This window comes from Mandrillus leucophaeus, unplaced genomic scaffold, assembly GCF_000951045.1.
Source record: "Mandrillus leucophaeus isolate KB7577 unplaced genomic scaffold, Mleu.le_1.0 Scaffold738, whole genome shotgun sequence".
NCBI classification, from domain to species: Eukaryota; Metazoa; Chordata; class Mammalia; order Primates; family Cercopithecidae; genus Mandrillus; species Mandrillus leucophaeus.
This window is the reverse complement of record NW_012108008.1, coordinates 695863-718132: the sequence shown is the minus strand read 5'-3', so window position 1 is coordinate 718132 and position 22270 is coordinate 695863. Positions and strand designations below refer to the sequence as shown.

General features: G+C 36.7%; 1 protein-coding gene across 4 annotated transcripts in view; it reads left to right on the top strand.

The window, feature by feature from the left end:
• Positions 1-22270, top strand: part of FILIP1 (filamin A interacting protein 1) — a 205530-nt gene that overhangs the window by 57432 nt on the left and 125828 nt on the right. For 3 of the 4 annotated variants that reach the window (XM_011965833.1, XM_011965831.1, XM_011965830.1), the window contains one exon: positions 17755-18036. In XM_011965833.1, coding sequence (XP_011821223.1) covers positions 17761-18036 — 276 coding nt within the window. In that variant the 5' untranslated portion in view covers positions 17755-17760. Of the gene's footprint in view, positions 1-17573; positions 18037-22270 lie in introns of those variants that run through there. The other variant, XM_011965832.1, reaches the window with a different exon arrangement.

Below are 22270 nucleotides of genomic sequence, written 5' to 3'. Positions count from 1 at the left end.
GGAGAGGGGAGGGATAGCATTAGGAGATATACCTAATGTAAATGACGAGTTAACAGGTGCAGCACACCAACACGGCACATGTATACATATGTAACAAATCTGAATGTTGTGCCCACATACCCTAGAACTTAAAGCATTATAAATAAATAAATAAATAAAAATAATAAAATAATAAATAAAAATCTAAAAAAAAAATTCACTCTCTTTGAACCACTGTGGATGAAACCTATATGACCTTGCATAGTTACATTTTTGCAGAATTGGCTTTGTGAAAGAAATATCAATTTATTTTTTGAATAAACTAGAATAAACATTGACTTGGAAATAACTCATTCACCCAATCAGCTAGCACAGGCAAAAATCTTCCTAATTTCTCCAGCTCTCTCTGTGATTTATCTTTTCAATGGGAACAATTTTGTTACACTGTGAGGTCCATGCTGACACAAATCATCTACAATTCCTTCCTTTACCAAGGGCCTGGACCTTTGAAATCACTCAGTAACAAGAAAACAATAAAGTAGATCCTGAAAATAATTTGAAAACAATAAAGTAGATACTGAAAATAATTTCATAGGTAACATTTACATTAAGTCTGTCTTCAAACTTAGTTTTGAATATAAATTCTAAAGTGACAAAGAAAGATTTACTCTAAAATTAGCTTTTTAATGATACATTCATATGTAGGGTATGGTATTTATAAATATGCAAGTGACAACTATTTAATAAAAACAGTTGGACTATTTTGGTAAGACTGAAACGGTGTATCAAATACAGGGTATCAATAGTTTGCACTCTAAGTGAAATGTATAGAGAAATAGAAAACCTCTAAGTCTTTAGTCCTGGCTAGGATTTTTGTTCAAGCAGAATCCTGCTATTTATAATCCTTAGAAGAGAAACTTTTTTTTACACAGTTCATGTGTGTCAATATCTTTTGCATAGGGTACTATAAGAGATTTTTTAAAACACATTCCTCTTATCTTCTGAGGTTTTGATTTGTTTTCTTTCATATTTCTTCTTATCCTCCCACTAGTCTTTGTGCATATTCCCTTGGAGCAGAAGTGTAGAAAGGACAGAGGGGTGTTTAGGTCTGTTACCTCAGTTGGCCCAGGAGTCCAATACTGCAGCCTCCTTCTCTGCTTAGGACAGCTGGCTGTGCCTGGTGTGGGGGAAGTCCTTTGTTCATTGGCTATGCTACACCCTCACTCTGGTTTGTCAGCTGTCTGGCAAATCTTTGTCCTTGGCCACAAGTGTCATTAGATGACAGCATATGAACGACTCAAGGCAAACACACCAGCACTCCTAGAAAAGCAGTTCTCAATTTGTGTTCTGTGGATGGTGAGTCATGCTAGTATACTAAGAACAGGGGTGAACAGAAAACACGGGGAAGAAGGGTAAAGGACACCCTCCCTGGTTCAAATTTGGAAAATACGAACTCTGGGCATTTTTGTTGGCTTGAATGGCAGCTGATGAAAATAAAGTGTCAACAAAATAAGAAGATAGTATTAAATTACTGGGAAAGTATTTTTTCTCATGCCTACATGAGAAACAGACTTTACTATTTATGTACATCTTAAATTTTAGACATTAAAAATTACAGGAATGTAGCCAAAATTAAAAATAACCTGTGTTTTGTACTTTCTTGATGTGTAACTATAGAACATTTCCTTGACCTTCCTCTGCCCTCATGCTCAGTATTTAGTTACCATGGCTACCGCCAAGGCTCACTTTTTTTTTTTCTGATGTGAATGGATAACAGTGCCATATGAAGGACAAACTGAAGGCTGAACATGCAAACTCAGAGTGTAGTCTTGTTATAACATGCAACTTTCTTGAGTTAATCTGTTGTGTTTTGCAATATACATACTTATTATTTTGCTACACTTGTCCTCCATTTTGAACTTTTCCTCCTAGGTTCACATCAAACCACAAGACAGCAATCTGTTTTTGTGCTTTTCCCTTGGCCCGCAGAGAGCTTACTTCCCTGCTTAAGGACCAACAGGCATACCATCAGCTGGGAAATGCTCAATCCTCAAAACCTGCACCTCTGTCCTAATCCACAGCCATTTGTCTTTGCATGTTTCTAATTTCTTATGATCTTAGCAGTTATTCAGAATTAGGTCTAGTTAATCCTCAGATATGAGACCACTACTAATGCATGTCCCAAACTTTCTTTTATTTTTGAAATTTGTTTAAATGTCTGTTTTGTAGACCAGTTTTCGCAAGAGAAGTCATTGGGGTGTGAGCTGTTATTATATATATATTTATGATGTCTATTATACTATATACGTATAATATTTGTTATAATTATTTCATTTTGTTATTTTTTTCTATTTTTGGATATGATTTATAATACACCTAAAACATAAGGAGAGTAGCATAACACTTATAATTTATAAATACATATACATGTTTTGGGATAAGTGATTAACTTTTTTATTTATCAACTATCAAACAAATTTGAAAACCACTGTGTTAGTCTTTTCTCACACGCTATAAAGAAGTACCTGAGACTGGGTAATTTATAAACAAAAGAGGCTTAACTGATTCACAGTTCTGCATGTCTAGGGAGGCCTCAGGAAGCTTACAATCATGGCAGAAGAGGAAGCAGGCATGTTTTACATGGCAGCAGGAGAGAGAAGTGAAGGGGGAAGAGCCCCTTATAAAACCATCAGATCTCGTGAGAACTCACTCATTAACATGAGAACAGCATGGGGGAAAATGCCCGCATGATCCAATCACCTCCCACCAGGTCCCTCTCTCAACACTTGGGGATTACAATTTAAGATGAGATTTGGGTGGGGGCACAAAGCCAAACCATATCAACCACTCTCTTAGACTGTGACATTCTTGAGGAAAGCAGCATGCTTTATTTTTGTGTGTGTGTCTTTGCATCCGGCATGGTGCTGGTGTGCTTGTTATGCAGTATCGTGGGATACAAAAACAAGTTTGTGAAATGAAATATAACCCATAGTTTTCATGCTGAGAAAGCCTGGGGGTTAATAGTAAAAGATTAGTATCATATTTCCTTGATTTCATTTCTACCTGAACTATTGTAGAACCTTCTCTTCACTTTCTGCTAGGTTAATTTAAGAGGTGGTCCCCAGGGCATGTTCCTTAGGCCTTCCAAACACTGTTATGCTGCCTTTGAAGATTTGTTGATGCCTCTGCTACCTCTGCTGGTTCCAACAGTGACCATTTAGGAGTGCCCCAAATCCACTTCCTGTCTCCTGCATAGCCAGTTCTTACAGAGCCTTTCCTGGTGTGCTTCTGTTTCTATTTACACCTGCTAGGGGCCTCAGCTTTGGCTGCATGCCTGTGGAGGCATCCTGAGGAACACATTCCCTGCTATGCACAGCATTCCTTCTCCCCTTGGAAAGTAACATTGACCTTGGATCAAACTTGTAGTTGGAGCACAGCTTCTTCTTGTTGGACAATTCCTCTCCGGGAGGTTTCTTTGACCACCCTACACAAAGAGTTGGCCTCTTGCTTCCACCCATCTGCCTTGCATTTCTGTTTGCCATCCAGGTTTGTCCAGACTGGACCCAAACTCAATTGGTTTTGGAGGATAGGTGGATAATAAACAGTGATGCTGGCAGAGTAGTTGTGTATTAAACCCCTAAGAACTAAAAATTCTCCCTTCCTCTTTTTTTCTAAATTGAAACATGAAACTCTTGGTGTAGCTTTTGTTTTTCCCCTTAGGTACACAGAAGAATTTCTCTGCAATAACAAAAAAACATAGTACAAACATAGTCATAAATACATGGCAATTGACTCTTAGTCTCAGCACTCAAGAGGTAATAGTGAGTAATAAGGATTGTGGTAAACTAGCTAGTAAATGCTCCATGTAAATGGGTAAGCTACTACCCAACTCCAGCTAAATGTAACTATGCAGGACTAAAGGTCAAGTGGTGCCAAATACTCTAACTTTTTCAACAAAATCTAAATAGGTTATTTGTGAAATCTGATACAAAAATGTCTCATTAAACCCACACATACTGAAACCATATCTGCAAAGAAGGTTTGGTCAGTTGGGCCTCATTTTGTAATCCACAAGTCTAAACTCTCAAGCAGGGACCCTGCTGGAAAATGAATGATAACGTGACATATAATCCTTTCATGGAAATAATTACAGTTAATATTTTTGTCCAACCAAGGCAAATATTTCTAGTTTAACTGTGGGAAGGCAGAGTTGCTGGTTGAAATAGGTAGATATTCAGGGGCTGAGGCTTCTTTGCAATTTTCTGGACCTAACTTAGTCCTACTTTGTCCTAGAGCATTGTTTCTCCATGTGTGGTCCTGGGACTAACAGCATCAGCATCACCTGGAAACTTGTGAGAAATGCAAGTTCTCAGGCCCCACCGCAGTCTCACAAATTCAGAAACTCTGGAGGTGGTGACCAATAATCTGCTAGCAAGCTCTCCAGGGGATTCTGAGATGCACTGAAGCTTGAGCACCACTGCCCTAGGCTTTTAGAGGGAGCTTTTCCACTTGCAATATGCTCCTGGGGCCCTGCAGGCTGGTATAGTCTTGGTACTCCTGCTCCTCCACCCTCAACACCGGGTTTTAGGAGCAATGATATGCCTGATATGTGAACCATGGGTTCAGCTTGGCTTTCCAAGAAAGGAATATTGGACTGAGGAGGCTGGCACTTAGCAAAGAAAGGGGGATTTGGGAATTAAGTATGTTCAAAGGGAAGAGGAGGAAAAAGATATTCTGCAGTATTCTTCTTCTCCTCCCTTTGCCAGGGCTTATTTCACAAAGAAGAATAAGCTATTGGTATGATTTAAAGAAAGACCTTCCTCACTCTTCCTTCAACCCACCCTCTTTAAATATGGCTACTTCTATTTTAATTTCAATCAAAGATCCTCTAGTGTTAACAAACAAAGACACTGAGGAATATACAGTTACAATAGTCATGGTGCTATGTGATTTAAATTTAACCAACTTGATTTCTCAGCACCATTCTGTGATTCTGGAAGAGTGAGAGTTCAAAAGGATATGAGGGGTCATATTTGGGCTTGGGGCACATTTCGAGGAAGTGAGGGGTAGAGAGACCTCTTCAAAAGCAGAATATCATTGGGATTTCATTTTAAAATTTTAGGAAAAGCATAGAAGAGGAGCACAGATGGGAAAATAAGAAATGGGTCTAAAGGAAGGCGGTGGGGAGGGGCAGAGAGAGAGAGGCAATGGATAGCTTTGGGGCAGAGTACTCCTGGACCATTCCCTCTTCCTGAGAGGTCCTCACCAACCTCCTCTGAGAGGAGCTGTAGAGTCATTTCATTGTGGGAAAGACTGAAACTCTGGCCGCCTCCAGGCCCCATATGAGTCTTACTTCTTTCTTTTCTTTTTCAAAGTCAGAGAAAGAAGAATAGTGATGAGACTTAAAGGAAAATTTCTTTGCATGCATAGCCTGAAAGTCCTATACTACTTTATAGTTTATAAAACCGTAACCAGTATCATATTTCAAAGTCAAGATACATGTAAAACTCAGGGGCACAAGTCTAATAATTTATTTTTTATGACTGAATTCAACTTTGCTCTTTATTTACCTGTCCTATACTCCTTCCTTGCAATCCTTGCCAGAGGTAGAGAACTTAACCTATATATTTTCTGGTAAAATTTTATCTGGTGATTATTTTGTTGTTGTTACATTCAATATGTATAAGTCAATCCTAGACCAAATCAAAATTCCATTACCGTCTTTCCTTTGCCTTCTCCCAAGCTCTCTTCCTCTATATCTTGGGGTATCACACAAACACTGAGCATCAGTGTTAGGGAGTAGGAGGGAAGTTTACTAGCATGGTAGTCTGGTGGAAGTAGTGGGGGAAGCACATTCAGTATCTAGTTTAGACTGCTTTCCCTGCTGCCATCAGGACTGGTTACATAATTTGGGGGGTCCCATGCAAAATAAAAATGTGGGGCTGCTTGTTCAAAAATAAGAATTTCAAGATAGCTACAGCAGAGCATTAAACTGAGTGCAAGGCCCTGTGTAACTGTAATGGGTCAAATGCCTGTGAAACCCATCCTGCCTGTATTATCAGCTGTCATCTCTCAGCTTGGCCTCTGTTGAAGTAGTGCCTATGGTTCTTTCTTGTAAAATGCCCCTATTTCTACTGCTGTCTTGGAATCCCACCATAATTCACATAAAGGCTGCAGAGTCCTTCAAACGTAGCTGTGCCTTCCATTTCAGCCCTAGTTTGGGTGATCTACTTGAAGCTGTCTGCCTTGGTGGCTCTCCTGTTAGCGTATCAGCTGCCTCTCCAAGCTACCTTCCACCTTTGTTGAGCACATGGCCACTTCTGTATCTCCTCTATATACTTAGTGGGCATTCATCACTATCACCTCCTTTCTACAGTCACATATAGCTAGAACTGTATTTCCTGTCTGCATATCCCATGGCATGGCTAATGTCCGCGGAATCCTACTCTCAAATTTTAGCCATGAAACAGAATGTCAGGTTTTTCCACTTCAGATTCCTCAGACTTTGTGGGAGAACCCTTTTATCTTCATGTCCTCCTTCAGTTTATCTGGAAGAGAAGAAGTGGCACTTTTTTTTTTTAACTAGAGGACAGAATGAGGAGTGGCAGAAACCATTTCTATTTCTCCCAGATTAAATACACTCATCATTTTTGTCACATAGTCTCGATCAGGGTTGGCAAACTAAGAGCTAAGAGTCAACTCCAGCCACACCCATTCATGTATGTATTGTTTGTTTCTGCTTTTTTGCTATAGTGATACAGTTGAGTAGAGGCAACAGAGACCATATGGGCTGCAAAGCCTGAAATATTTAATGTTTACCTCTTGAAGAAAACGTTTGCCAACCCCTGTGCTAGATGCTCACAGTTGAAAGTAAAGTAGTTTTTTCCCTGGTGCTACCTATATGAGGATATTGAGAGGCATTTGATGATTCCAGTAGTTAATCTACCATTGGTTAATGCTTCTTGCCTTAATATTTCTAGTAAATATTTTCACATACATATGGACAGTAGAACAGGCATTATGATTTCACATACATACACTGTGGGTAGTACATCCAATGCTTTATTGTCGTCATTTTACAAATGAGGACATTGTGGGTTGGAGAGTTAAGTAATTTGTCCAGCATTACAGAATAAGTGTGTGGGGTTAGGGATGCAGCTCCTTTGATTCCTTGGAGTTAATGGCAAACATCTCTAGAAGGATTCAGCATGTTAAGGAAACAAATGCTAAGGATGTTGATGTATGAGGTGATGAGACACCTTAAGGTCCAATGTGGAGTTGGGTGTGTGCTGAGGTAGGGTGGCTGGAGGGTAGAGAAGATAGTAGTCTAAGGGCCATTATGTATTTGAAAAAATTATTCCAAAAGGCAATGACTCATTTTCTTATATACTTCCTGCCCACACTGAGTCTGAAACTTCTGCATTGTGGCATGACATTTTAGATAAAATAAATTTCTAGTGTACCTTAATTAGTTCATCACAAAGCTCTTCAAGTTTATGGCTCTTGCCAGCCTTTGCATTCACATAGCAACTAAGTTTATGCTGATTGTTTGACAGTATTCAGAGTCTCTTAACACAGTATCAGAGTGATAAACATCTTTAAACATCAAATAAACATCTTTGACAATCATGTAGTTTCAGTTGCATTCACAGGATGTGTTTTAATAGGAATAATTTTTATATTTCTCCTTTCTTGGTTTATGCTACATAAACAGGCAACTATAGCTATGCCTGTTTTCAATTTAGGCTCTATATGCTTTGATCTAATCTAAGACAAGGGATCTCAGGGCCAATTAGAAGAGACAGAAGTCAGGAGGACTTCAAAAAAGACACAACTTGACTTCATACATTACAACTGATTTTAAGTTATTCTTTTATGTTATGAAATGCTCTAGGGATTTGAAAGTAAAGGCATTTAAAGGATACCTGAATACAGTTGAAGTGTGTGCAGGCAATTAGAACACATGAAGTCATCAGCAGCCCACAGATGGGGTGATCTGTGCCGTATCTCATTTTTTTTCTTTGTCAGCATAAAGCAATGATATCATCCAAATCACAGCATGTCTTTCACCCTGTGGAGGTTAACTTGTTTTATGAACATTGACCATCAATTGGGATTTGCCTCACCTTTCTGGAAAATGCAATAAAGTTGAGAATATTTGCTATATAAAGACAAACATTTTTCCATCAGGAAATTTTGTATGGTTGGCTTAATAGAATAATTAATCCACAGACTAGATTTTTTAAAAATTCAGTTACTTTCAAAAAACAGTTCTACTCATCAAGTTGTCATAAAATTGTTCTGTTTCTGTTTCTGGAGTCTTAGTGACTTTTCCAATCCAAGAAGTTAAAAGTCAAGACTGTGAGGGCAAAGTTACCCTTCAGCTCCTTTGAAAACCTTAAGTATTGAGGAGTAGAAAGACAGCATGAGGAAGAAGTGAGGGAAGAGAATGCAGTCTTAGTAGAAAGAGTTATTGCACAAATAAGAGAAAAATTTTATTGAAATAGTGGGATTCTTTATCATTTATTATTGTTTGAGACTTCTTGGGGGATGCTATGCCCTGTGACTAAACTTATTTCAGCCCATGACAAGGTGGCTATAAATGCATTTGTATTGCAGTATTCTTGATGTGATGGCAAAAGCTTCCATTCAGACTTCTTGCACATGGAGAATCCAAACAGACCTGTGTTCTAGCTCAGGCTTTCCCAGGTGCTGGCCATATTGTTTGGGCAAATGGCTACAACTAGCTAAGCCTTACTTTCCTTATAAGAAGTATGATTATAGTACTTGCTTTACCAGGCTGTTATCAGTGTGTCAGGAAATGTTTGGTGCAAAAGTAATTGTGGTTTCAGACCATGAATTTTAAATCATTAAAACTAAACCAAACACATCTTTATTAATCAAAATAGGAATGATTACAATCAATACATTTTTGCCAATGAGAAATAAGTTTGTTTAATCCTGTAGCATAAAAATCCATGCTTCAGGATTCGATGAACTCTTGGAAAGCATTTTCTGGATCCTGCTGGTTGTGGAAGTGTTTTCCCTGCAAAAAGTTGTCAAGATGCTTGAAGGAGTAGTAGTAGGTTGGCAAGAGGTCAGGTGAATATAGCGGATGAGGCAAAACTTCGTAGCCCAATTTGATCAACTTTTGAAGAGTTGGTTGTGCAATGTGTGGTCCGGCATTGTTGTGAATAACTGGGCCCTTTCTCTTGACCAAGACCAGCTGCAGGCATTACAGTTTTCGGTGCATCTCATCGATTTGCTGAGCTTATTTCTCAGATGTAATGGTATCTCCGGGATTCGGAAAGCTGTAGTGGTTCAGACAGGCGGCAGACCACCAAACAGTGACCGTGACCTTTTTTTGGTGCAAGTTTGGCTTTGGCAAGTGTTTTGGAGCTTCTTTTTGGTTCAACCACTGAGCTGGCCGTCACCGGTTGTCGTATAAAATCCACTTTTCGTTGTGCATCACAATCAGGTCGAGAAATGGTTCATTGTTATTGTGCAGAGTAAGAGAAGACAGCACTTCAAAATGACATTTTTTTTTAATTTTCCCTCAGCTCAGGAGGCACCCACTTATCAAGCTTTTTCACCTTTCCAATTTGCTTCAAATGCTGAACAAGGTAGAATGGTAGAGGTTGAGTTCTTCAGCAACTTCTCGTGTAGTTGTAAAAGAATCAGCTTTGATAATTGCTCTCAATTGGTCATTGTTAACTGATAGCCAGCCACTGTGCTCCTCTTCTTCAAGGCTCTCATCTGCTTTGAAAACTTATTGAACTACCACTGCATTGTATGTTTGTTAGCAGTTCCTGGAACAAATGTGTTGTTGATGTTGCCAGTTGTCTCTGTTGCTTTACTACCCATTTTGAACTTGAACAAGAAAATCCCTCAAATTTGCTTTTTCTAACGTCATTTCCATAGTCTAAAATAAATAACAAGTAATAATTGATTACCAAAAGAGCAAGAAATGTACATTAAAATGATGTATAACATAAACACATTTATTTAAGAATGTATTCCAATATCAAATGGCAAATTTCAACAATGCAAAAACCGCAGTTACTTTTGCACCAATGTCTATCTGGTGGTTAAGCCACAGCTCAGTGCATCATAAGCTCTTCAGTTAATGTCAGCTATTGTTATTGCAAACAAAAGTAATATTTAAGAATAATTCAGCAGATATAGACTGCTAAGATAATGTCTAAGGTACTTGTCTTTCTGGCTACCAATAGGCCTGTTTTGTTAGTGGCAGGAAAATGGCTGATTCTTATTCAATTCTGAGCCTGATGAAACACAGGAAAAAATTCTAGTCCTGGCTAACTAGGAATCTGGTAATTTTCCAGACATTTAGAAACTTTAATTGAACTAAATGGTGACATTCCCTTTTCTTCAGAGGCCAGATGGTACTACTAAAATGTTTGAAAAAAATTACAGTAATCAAGTAGAAAAAGTAAAGGTAAAATTTACCAGAAAACAACTTTCATAATCACTTAAATGTGAGGGTCTTACTCTTTTTGTTTAATCAATGATTATATATCACATGCTATGTCTAGTGGTGATGGTGACATCAGAATTATAATAATAAAGGATTATAAATATAAAAATATTTTAACATGTACTTGAGGTTCAAGCATGAATCACTAATGTTGAAAATGCCAGAAAAAATTATGTCATTATGTCGCCACCACTGTAAATAACAGTATATTACTAGATAGTTAAATACTTTTCTCTTTTATATAATTGAAAGTAGCCTTTTTCCATGGATTGAAGTAAAAAAGAAAAAAGTTAAAAACCCTTTTATAGACACTGGAAGTGAGTATAAATAAGTGAAATGTAATACCCACTCTGCAAGATCACAGATCCTGAAGTCATGGGATGTGTTTAGGAAATACTCATGACACGTGAGTCCTGGTTCCAACTATTCCATTGATCAGCTGTGTAGCCTCAATTTCCTCAGTTGTAGGAGTAGAGGGGCTAGCATGCTAGTTATTTTAGGAAGATAAAGTAGAAACACTATTCTTATGCAAAGTTGTTTACATTCTAGATGAGTCAACAAGACTAATACCAGGAGCCTTTCAAGAACCACACTAGACAGTATTATTAAGCCCTAAATGGGTGGTACAAACTAGATATGCTACGGTAGCTTAGCAGAAGAAGAAGTCAGTACGAGCTGAAGCAGGGAAGAGAGATGTTGTGGAGGGACAGTGAGGAGGAGTAGCAAGGAAGGGTACTGATGTTTCAGGCTCAGTGACAAGGATATAGTACCAGAAGTTCCAGCCTCAAGTTGGAGGGATCTGGTTGAATGTTACAGTAACCACCCAGGACTCAAATCTCTTGAGTATTTCCTAAATACATACTATGACTTAAGGATCTGGGACCTGTGTCCTGGTTACCCTGTTCCCTGTGGAGCCGATACATCCCTAGCTTGAGAGTAATTGGGAAAATTCAAACAATTTGCATCTCTTTTACTTTCTACTGTGCCAGCATTTAGGTGCCCAAGTACGTACCCACTCATCTATCCACTTTCGATTCTCCGAAATTGTGTTGACATCTCTCATCCTCATCTGCTGTCATTTACACTCCTATTTTCTCTGTCATCTTTTGTTTCTTTGTTTTTATTTTAGTGTGTTTCAGGAGAGAGTGGAAATAAATGCAAGTTTTAATTCACCATGTTTATCCCAAAGTGCACATGTTACTATCATGAACATTTTATTATTTTAGTGTTAGAAATCTCTCCAAATATTGCTAATTGCTTTTGGCACCTGTTAACAACAAGTGTATCTAAATATTTCTTTCTCTCTAATTATATTTTATCCAGTTATTTTAATTGGAAGCAATGAGTTCTATAAACCTATATTCTAATATGTAAAATGTTATAAATTCAAACCATCAAATGATGTCTATCAATTGGTATTTCAATGATTTGAAGAAGTCTTATTAAATGTCCTTAAAGAGATTATGTTTGGGGCAATAACAACAATATAAGCAAGTGTGAAAAGCACCAAGTAATATAAAGAACAAGCAAGTGTACAATTAACCAGGAAGGAGAAATGGCACATATTGGAATAGTCAGAGGAGGTGTGAAGAGTACAAGGGAAGAATAGGCCATTTTAGGAAAGAAATTCATGAGCGAAGATATAAAAATAAAATATACCAGACATAATTTCTAATCAGTGACTAAACAAACATGATAAATGTATGGGAGACATTGAAAGGTAAGACTGGAAATACAATTTTTTGGGAAGTGGAGGATCTTGAATACTAGGTCATGGCTAGTGGAATGGAAAGTAAAGGACAGCAACAGGACACATTATGATAGAAGAGTCCATCAATTTGGGGATTTTAATTAAAATGTTGGTAAGAAAGGTTACCATGTATTACCATTCAAAGTTTAAAACTCAAATTATACATTCTTTTAGACTCTATGCTAATTTTAAAAGATTTCTTATTTCATGGCAGTTCCCTGATCTATTCTCTTGTTATTTTTTGTCTTTTTTTTTTTTTTTCTGGAAACTTTTCTGGGCCTGCTGGTATTGTTCTTGAAGGATATTAAACAGAATGTCATAAAATATTTCACCATAGTTTTAAGCTGGAGTAGAATAATATTTTTCTATTTGCCACAGTTATAATATTTTCCTTGGCCTTTTGATGACAACATCACTGCAGTGACTCCAAGAGAATCCCTTTCTCTGAACTCTAACATTTTGTGAAATTACTTACAGGAATTTTCAATTTGTCTGCATAGATCTACCCTAATAGAATAAAAAATATTTTAAGTAAAAACCTTAGTTATTTTTTAGGATTTAATAAATGTAGGTAATGAGAAGTAAAACAAATATTTAACATGGCTTGTTGCATAAATAGGATGAAGAGAAGAAAGGAAAATTTAGAGGCAAACTTGGGAACATTTCTGAGCAATATACACTACAGAATATGTGATAACCTCATGAGAAATATTTGAACATTTCATGAGTTGGGATATTTATATGCAGATTTAACCAATAAGATAACACACGGGAAGTAATCTGGCATTGATAGGGAATAAACTAGTTGATTTAATTGATCTTTTGCATCTGAAAATTCACTGATGACATAAAACTAGAACAGATGTTTTCTTTTTGAGTTTTGGGTGCTTTGGGTATTGTCGTTTATGTGAAAGAGAAAGAGTCAGGACAGTTCTGTGGTAATGTTCTGGAAGCTCCACTTGCAGCAGGCCTTTTGCCAGGCCACCTTGTAAAATCTCGGCTTTTCTGTAATTATGTACTTTCCTTTTTTACTATGATAATTTTTCCTCATAATTCTATGAAGTAATTTTAAAATAGAAATTAAATATATAAAATTATTATGGCATCTCATTCTATGCACTAGGTAGGTTCTTGAAAATATATTTAGATAAAATACAACCGGGAACAGATAGGGGTTGGATACCTGAGAAGCATAGCAAAGATGCCAAAACCGAATTTCTACAGAAAAGAAGTTTTTGTTGGTGGTGGGGTGGGGAGTATTTTGACCAATGTTGAATCATAACAGGAAAATATAAATCTGGAAAGGAGCAAGAGCAAAGGTGAGAGTGCTAGGGAGAAAATTCAAGGTCAGGATTTGTAAGAGCTAAGGAACTCTGGGAACTAGAATTTCCGTAGACATTTTTTCTTTTCCTTTTTTTTCTTTTCCTGTTCAAATGCTCTAGAAATACTTGGTAGTTCAGCATAAATGACTAAAAAGCTTTACATTTTCTGATTCCTGTGATATTTTTCATCTGACAGTATGCTCTGGCATTGCCCAATTAATGGGAGGCTGCAGGGGGCAGGGAGGCGCAGATGAAAGGGAGAGAGGACTGTGGATAAAAGAGGGAGGTTCAGAATAACATTTGATCTTTCTTTTCTTCATACTGTAGTTAGCAAATTCCATGTAAATTATTGTTGACTACTATGAAAGGAAAAGTAAGTATATTTTATGAACTATGTTAAGATAATTTGCTTATCAAAGAGAAGCATCTGTGCCCCAGTTGACACTGATTTTTTTTAAAAGGGTTATAAAACCTGATATGAATCTTCAGTTTATTTATATATTTTTCTTGGGGAGAACTTTTTTTAAAGGATATACACTGGGATGATTCGAAGGCCTTCTTGGCTTCTTTCAGAAAATGTTATCTACACGTCTTAAACTTGCAGCCATGCAATCAACTATTAAGAAGCCTAAGGAGTTCTGGATGCCTTTTCTGTTACCTGCCTGCTACCCTTGTAAGCACAATAGGCAGGATTTGGCCAACACTGATGATGTGTTTACTGTTGTTCAGCTCCAGGGCTTTTAACACAATAAGTCTGTAATTGTTCCTGTTCAGACTTTACATCCTGTTTTCATAACTGTACCCTTAGTAATTGACCAGATTACTTCTCAGGAAGACTTTTGAATGATTCATCATCTTAGAAGTTCTGCAGAAGGTTAATTATTTCAGAAAACATAGTATTGCTTAGTAACCTAATTTAAATTGCTATGCGAGTGTTGCAAGAGTGTCTTTGGAGAAAGACATATACGTGGATTTCTCAAATTTTGTTACGTGAAGTGAGAAAACTTCTTAGCATTTGTAGCTTTTTCTCTTTTTTTGAGATGGAGTCTTGCTCTGTCGCTTAGGCTGGAGTGCAGTGGCGCGATCTCTGCTCACTACAACTTCTGCCTGCCAGGTTCAAGTGATTCTCCTGCCTCAGTCTCCCTAGTAGCTGAGATTACAGGTGCACTCCACCATGCCCAGCTGATTTTTGTATTTTTAGTAGAGATGGGGTTTTGCTATGTTGGCCAGGCTGGTCTCGATCCCCTGACCTCAGGTAATCCACCCGCTTCGGCTTCCCAAAGTTCTGGGATTGCACACACGCCACTGCGCCTGGCCTCTAACTTTTTCTTGATCCCCTGATTTATCAGGGTTCGCCCCTTTTTCCAATTAGCATATGTTTAAGAACTTAGAGGAAAGCTGTAAGGAAAGCTGTATAGTGGGGTAGTATTTCGTGTCCAACTTGAGTTCAAATTCTAGTTTTTCTATCCACTAGGAGTAACTGTGATCCAGGAGAAGATATTTAATTTATTTAAACCTCAGTAGCTTCATCTATAAACCTGAGAGAAATAGCACCTACTTCACAGGGTTGATGTAAATATTAAACAAGGTGCTGAATGAAAAATGCTTCCTATACTATGTAACACTTAAGAAGCAGTAAGTGAGAGCTATTAAAAATATGAAGAATATAAATGTCACTAAATGAGACACATGCAAGTCCATTATTGCTTGGATGTTTTCTCCCTCCAAAATAGAATAAAGCATTTTTAAAGTGTACATTATTTATAACAGACTTAGTTATTCTACTGAGAAATTATGTGTATCTTCGCATAGATGCTAATTCCTTGCTAAAACATTCTTGATTCATTTGTTATTGCTGAGTACTTTTGTATTCCTGACATAGTACAGGTGCTGATTGCTGACTTTATTGTGAAGATAGATAGAAGACCTCATTTATCTAACCGAAAAAAGGACTAAAAATCTTTATGTTCATGCCAAAGGAAAAGTAATTAATGTGAAATTTCAATATCACAAAAGAAAAATATTTGTTAAGACAAAATTAACATCATGGGTCTACCACATGAGATTTTCCATCAGCCAAAGTGAATTAATGTGGAAGGGAATAGGAAACTTAAACTTTTTAAATGAATAATGATATAAAATAATTACATAATTCTAAAATGGGTGGATTTTTTTGTGTAAAAGTCATTAATATGATACTATAATAAACTTTATTTTAAAACATTAATTTCAGACTGAAATTTTTAGAAAAAACTAAATATAAAATTGATACTAATAGACTATTTTCTGTATGTTTGCAGATATAATTGTGATTGAGTAAATACATGTAACATAATACAATCAGATTTAAATACTGTGTAAGATTAAGCACTTCCTGTGCTTTGGGAACTATTGTCTGGGATTTCTATCAACTCATGATTTAATGATTTAAATTAAAGTTGTCAAATCAATATTTGATATGCCATCTCAAAGAGCTTTAAGATCTTATAGAGAAAATTATTTCAGGTAAAAGGAATTCACATGTGGTATGAAGTCGTACAGAATCACAATTCAGTTTGGGAAGTCCATGTGTCTTAGTTGTGAGCGGTAACAGGTCATGAGTTAAATTTGAAACTCTTTATTCATCACATCTTTTTTTTTTTTTTTTTTTGGATTGGGGCTTTAGTCAGCCCATTCTGCCCACAAATAAGCTGTGATAAAATACAGTAGGTTTGTTCCAAAGTGCTTTGGCTTCCATTACAAAGAAACTTCTATTCTTTGTTGACTAGGGAAACCCAAAAGATACTCTAAAATAGGGAACTAATCATTGAGTGAACCAGAAAACAGGGTGCTAGTGTCAAGAAACATTCCTTTGGTTTATATTGTTAAAAGCTGGGGTGCTGTAGAAAGTTCACACATACATAAAGGGGTCCATTTGCTTACAAGTTCAATTTTTTAAAAAAGAGCATTAATGTAGATTTCAAGATTCATTGGAAGAATTGAATATTCACTATCTGAAAGGAAACATCACCCTGTGTTAATTTTTGTGTTACAAACCTAACGTTTTTTTAAAATCTTTCCTTAGTTTCTTAAGTATGGTTGGGTCCATAAAGGAAATTTACTTTCAGATAACTAAGTCCTTGTATTTTATCTGGAATGAATGATGAAAATCTTTTTGCTTAGCTATTCATGGTAAGGGCTATTTATACTGTGAGTTTTTAAATAAGCTCATGTGCTAATCTACTATATTTAAGGGTTTAGGCAAAATTTGAAATACACCCCCCAGGATATTAGAGCTCTCTTCACAGCACTATGAGACCTAGCCTGTGAGTTCAGTGTGTTTGTTTGTAACAAACCTGTTGGTAGAATCTTTTTGCTCAGAGACTGACAGAGAAACTATAAAGTATTCCTCATAGAATGACTTGAATGTGCTTCTCATAGGACAAGTTAATATCTTAGCTGCTGCTTTGTCTTTTTTCCTTATTTTACCTCAAAATATTGTTTTACATTTTGATTTTGAAATTGATTCATTTTCTCCCAATTCTTTGTGCGCTTATTACTGTAAATGACATTAAAAGACCTGATTTTTAAATAGAGGCTATGGGAAAATAGAATTGCATATCACTGAAAATGACACCACCCTCCTCTTCTCTTTGCTTTTCCCTTATCCTCTGTCCATTCTAAGCCCCTACTCTATGCGGACTTTTTTTTTTTCCCCTGTGACATCCAACTGGTTCCTGACAGAGTTTCAGGTCTGAATTTTCTGATAAATAAATAAACTTTTTATTTTATCTTAGAACTGTTTTTATTTATTTTTATTTTATTTTAGAACAGTTTTAGATTCATAACATTATTACAAAGCTAATACGCATATGCCCTACACCCAGTTTCCTCTATAGTTAACATTCTCCATTAGGATAGTATAGTACATTCGTTACAATTAATGAACCAATATTGATATATTATTATGGGGATTATGTAACAGCAATATGACTTAGCACTATTGATATTGACCTTGATCATTTGGCTTGAGGGGTTTTTCAGGTTAAAATCTCACTTTTATTTTTTCTGAAGACCATCAAAGGGGTTTCCTGAAAATTTTAATGACATATTAATTTGATTTTTTATTGTTGGTGATGTGGTAAAGCTGCTATAAGTCTCTAAGTATTTCGGCAAAAATAATTTTGATGGTGGTAAAGAGCATCTTATCTTTTTTTTATGTGTTGTAGGTGGGAATGAGATCTCGAAACCAAGGTGGTGAAAGTTCATCTGATGGGCATGTCTCCTGTCCCAAGCCCTCCATCATCGGCAATGCTGGTGAAAAAAGTCTCTCAGAAGATGCCAAAAAGAAGAAGAAATCAAATAGGAAGGAGGATGATGTCATGGCCTCAGGAACTATCAAACGACACCTAAAAACATCTGGAGAAAGTGAACGAAAGACTAAGAAATCCCTGGAGTTATCCAAAGAAGACCTCATCCAACTACTCAGTATAATGGAAGGAGAGTTGCAGGTAGAGTCAAACTTTCCCAACTATTGTGTCTTTGGTTTCTAAGCTATAAAACAAGAGAATGTAAATCTGTTCCTGTCTCTGAATAATGAACTTTATGGGGAAAGGAAATATGTTTCCCTTATTTCTAAATCCCTAGTGCCTGGCACAAGTTTGCACTCAATAAATATTTGTTGAATGAATGCTAAATGAAAAAGTGCTGATTCTAACTTCAAACTTCTCTAGAAACAGAAAATTTCTTCATTATATGATTTTGGTAATGATTTCATACAGATCCTTTTGGTCAGTAGGTAATCAATTAGTTTATCTAATTTAGACATTGACTGTAACTGAAAAATGTAGAAATGCAGTGATTATTAAAATGGAGAGTTCAGGTCAATTGTTACTTTTGCTTTTTTCTAGAAGGTAGAGTGAAAGAGAGAAGGAGAGTTAGAGGCAAATAAGGCTTTGTTTAAACCAGCCTTATTGCCCAGTCTTTTCTCTCTTTTTTTTAACTTTCAGTCTCAATATTCTACAACATCATAGGAATTGAGATGCACAGAAATAAGCAGAGCATTGCATTCATCATGAAGAACCTAATAGTTTCCTAAACATTTTCAAATCTACCATCTCATATGATCACAATAAAAATGTGGGTATCATCTGTATTTTATAAGTGAAGAATCAGAGTCCCAGAAGGATTGAAGGTTTGTCTAGATCTTATCTCAAGCTTCCTGATTCTTCGTCCTATGCTCTTTCCTCTGCCCACCCCCACCAATCTTATTTAGTTGCCATGAGCCAGGTCCCTCCTTCCCATTAAGTCTATGTTTCTAGGGACCCAGGAGGCAGGCAGGAAGTCAGGATTCTTCTGAGTTTCTGAGCCCTGAACAATTATATTTCTGGAAGTAGAGGAACAATATTTTTTTTTGGAGAAGATGACTTAAAGAGTAGAGCTACTGTTTTCATTTTGTTTTTATTAGTTTCTTAGCTTGCATGAGCCTTTGAAGAAATACTATTAGGTTGGTGCAAAAGTAATTACTTTAACAATTGCATGAAATAAAATCCTTGTTGGCTTATGGGTGCTGTTAGCTTTAGAGAGGTAATTGGCAGCCTACTCTAAACTAGGGTAGGTCACTCTGTTCCTGTTATCATCTGTGTGTGCATACAGATAAGGAAATCCCTGGGGTAAAGAAAAACAAACAATATACAAAACTTAAGTTTAAACAAACATGATTGTGCTTACCATTTACAGACTGAGAAAAATCACATTGGCATTTCACAGCAAAAGATAAAATTTTCTAGAGCAGCCACTGTTACTAAAAATAGCTTCACCACTCCCAGAAATGTGGTTAATGTTTTTGTCTATTAACATTGGTTGTGTACAGAGGCAGAATTACTTCACTTTTAAGCTACCCCCAGCCAAAAGCTATTGACCTGAGTGAAAGGTATAATTTTTGCCTTAGAAACCTTCACAAAACAACATCATTAGTTCACTTTTCTCCATCCATAAAGGCTTTTGTGAAGCCAGTGGCTCTTGCAGACTCTAATTTCTGCATAATGCTGTTATATCATGGTGAACTCTGGAACGTATTTAAGATTCATGTGGTTTTTATGTTCATAGTGGTGCTAGATAAGGTTTCAGATCCTAGCTATACAAAATATAAACTCACACCTCTGAAATATTAAAGAAATTAGTGAGACGGCTCCAAAGAAATGCATTTTGCTTTCCATTAATCTTTATAAATACAATATACCTACATTACATTATAGATAAATTCTTGAGCAGCTATCAGTAAGTAAAAAGTGCAAGACATCATTTATGTGGGAAACAGTGAAGAGAAGGATAAATGAAGGGCCTGCTATTTTAAGAAATTCCCTGGTGAATTCATTTGCAAAGCAGATAATCTATTCCATATATATATATATATATATGCACACACACATATACAAGTCCATAGATATAAACATATGTCCTTGTAAATGCAGATTTAACTATGATAGATTTGTTTAAAATGAGAGTGCTCCTATATTTAGAGCTATAGATATATATTCTTGTAGTAGTAGACACTTGTCTTCTAGTAGCATTGTCATGTGGGGGGTGTTGTAGCTAAGAGTGGGAGGGAGTTAACATTAGCAAATGTGAGTGCACTGGTAAAAATGTAGAACTTATCAGCCATCATACTGAATGGGCAAAAGCTGGAAGCATTCCCTTTGAAAACCGGCACAAGACAAGGATGCCCTCTCTCACCAGTCCTATTCAACATAGTATTAGAAGTTCTGGCCAGGACAATCAGGGAAGAGAAAGAAATAAAAGTATTCAAATAGGAAGAGAGGAAGTCAAATTATCTCTATGTGGAGATAACAAGATCGTATATTTAGAAAACCCCATCATCTCAGCCCAAAAACTTCTTAAACTGATAAGCAACTTCAGCAAAGTCTCAGGATACAAAATCAATGTGCAAAAATCACAAGCATTTCAATACACCAATAATAGACAAACAGAGAGTCAAATCATGAGCAAACTCCCATTCACAATTGCTACAAGGAGAATAGAATACCTAGGAATACATCTTACAAGAAATGTGAAGGACCTCTTCAAGGAGAACTACAAACCGCTGCTCAAAGAAATAAGAGAGGACACAAACAAATGGAAAAAAACATTCCATGCTCATGGATAGGAAGAATCAATATCATGAAAATGGCCATATTGCCCAAGGTAATTTATAGATTCAATGCTGTTCCCATCAAACTACCACTGACTTTCTTCACAGAATTAGAGAAAACTACTTTAAATTCCATATGGAACCAAAAAAGAGCCCGTACAGCCAAGACAATCCTAAGCAAAAATAACAAAGCTGGAGGCATCACGCTACCTGACTTCAAACTATACTACAAGTCTACAGAAACCAAAACATCATGGTACTGGTACCAAAAAAGATATATAGACAATGGAACAGAACAGATGCCTCAGAAATAGCACCACACATCTACAACTATCTGATCTTTGACAAACCTGACAAAAACAATGGGGAAAGGATTCTCTGTTTAATAAATGGTGTTGGGAAAACGGGCTAACCATATGCAGAAAACTGAAACTGGACCCCTTCCTTACACCTTATACAAATATTAACTCAAGATGGATTAAAGATTTAAATGTAAGACCTAAAACCATAAAAACCCTAGAAGAAAACCTAGGCAATACCATTCAGGACATAGGCATGGACAAAGACTTCATGACTAAAACACCAAAAGCAATGGCAACAAAAGCTAAAATTGACAAATGGGATCTAATTAAGCTGAAGAGCTTCTTCACAGCAAAAGAAACTATCATCAGCATGAACAGGCAACCTATAGAATGGGAGAAAATTTTTGCAATCTATCCATCTGACAAAGGGCTATTATCCAGAATCTACAAGGAACAAGTTTACAAGAAAAAAGCCAACAACCCCATCAAAAAGTGGGCAAAAGATATAAACAGACACTTTTCAAAAGAAGACATTTATGTGGCCAACAGACATATGATAAATAGCTCATCATCACTGGTCATTTGACAAATGCAAATCAAAACCACAATGAGATACCATCTCACACCAGTTAGAATGGCGATCATTAAAATGTCAGGAAACAAAAGATGCCGGAGAGGATGTGGAGAAATAGGAACACTCTTACACTGTTGGTGGGAGTGTAAATTAGTTCAACCATTGTGGAAAACAGTATGGTGATTCCTCAAGGATCTAGAGTCAGAAGTACCATTTGACCCAGCAATCCCATTAGTGGGTATATACCCAAATGATCATAAGTCATTCTACTGTAAAGACACATGCACACATATGTTTATTGCAGCACTATTCACAATACAAAAAAATGGAACCAACAAAAATAGCAAACTTGGAACCAACCCAAATGCCATCAATGCTAGACTGGATAAAGAAACTGTGGCATATATACACCCTGGAATACTAATGCAGCCATAAAAAAGAATGAGTTCACGTCCTTTCCAGGGACATGGATGAAGCTGGAAACTATCATTCTCAGCAAACTAACACAGGAACAGAAAACCAAACACCACATGTTCTCACTCATAAGTGAGAGTTGAACAACGAAAACATATGGGCACAGTGAGGGGAACATCACACACCCGGGCCTGTCAGAGGTTGGGGTGCAAGGGGAGGGATAGCATTAGGAGAAATACCTAATGTAGATGATGGGTTGATGACTGCAGGAAGCCACCATGGCGCTTATATACCTATGTAACAAA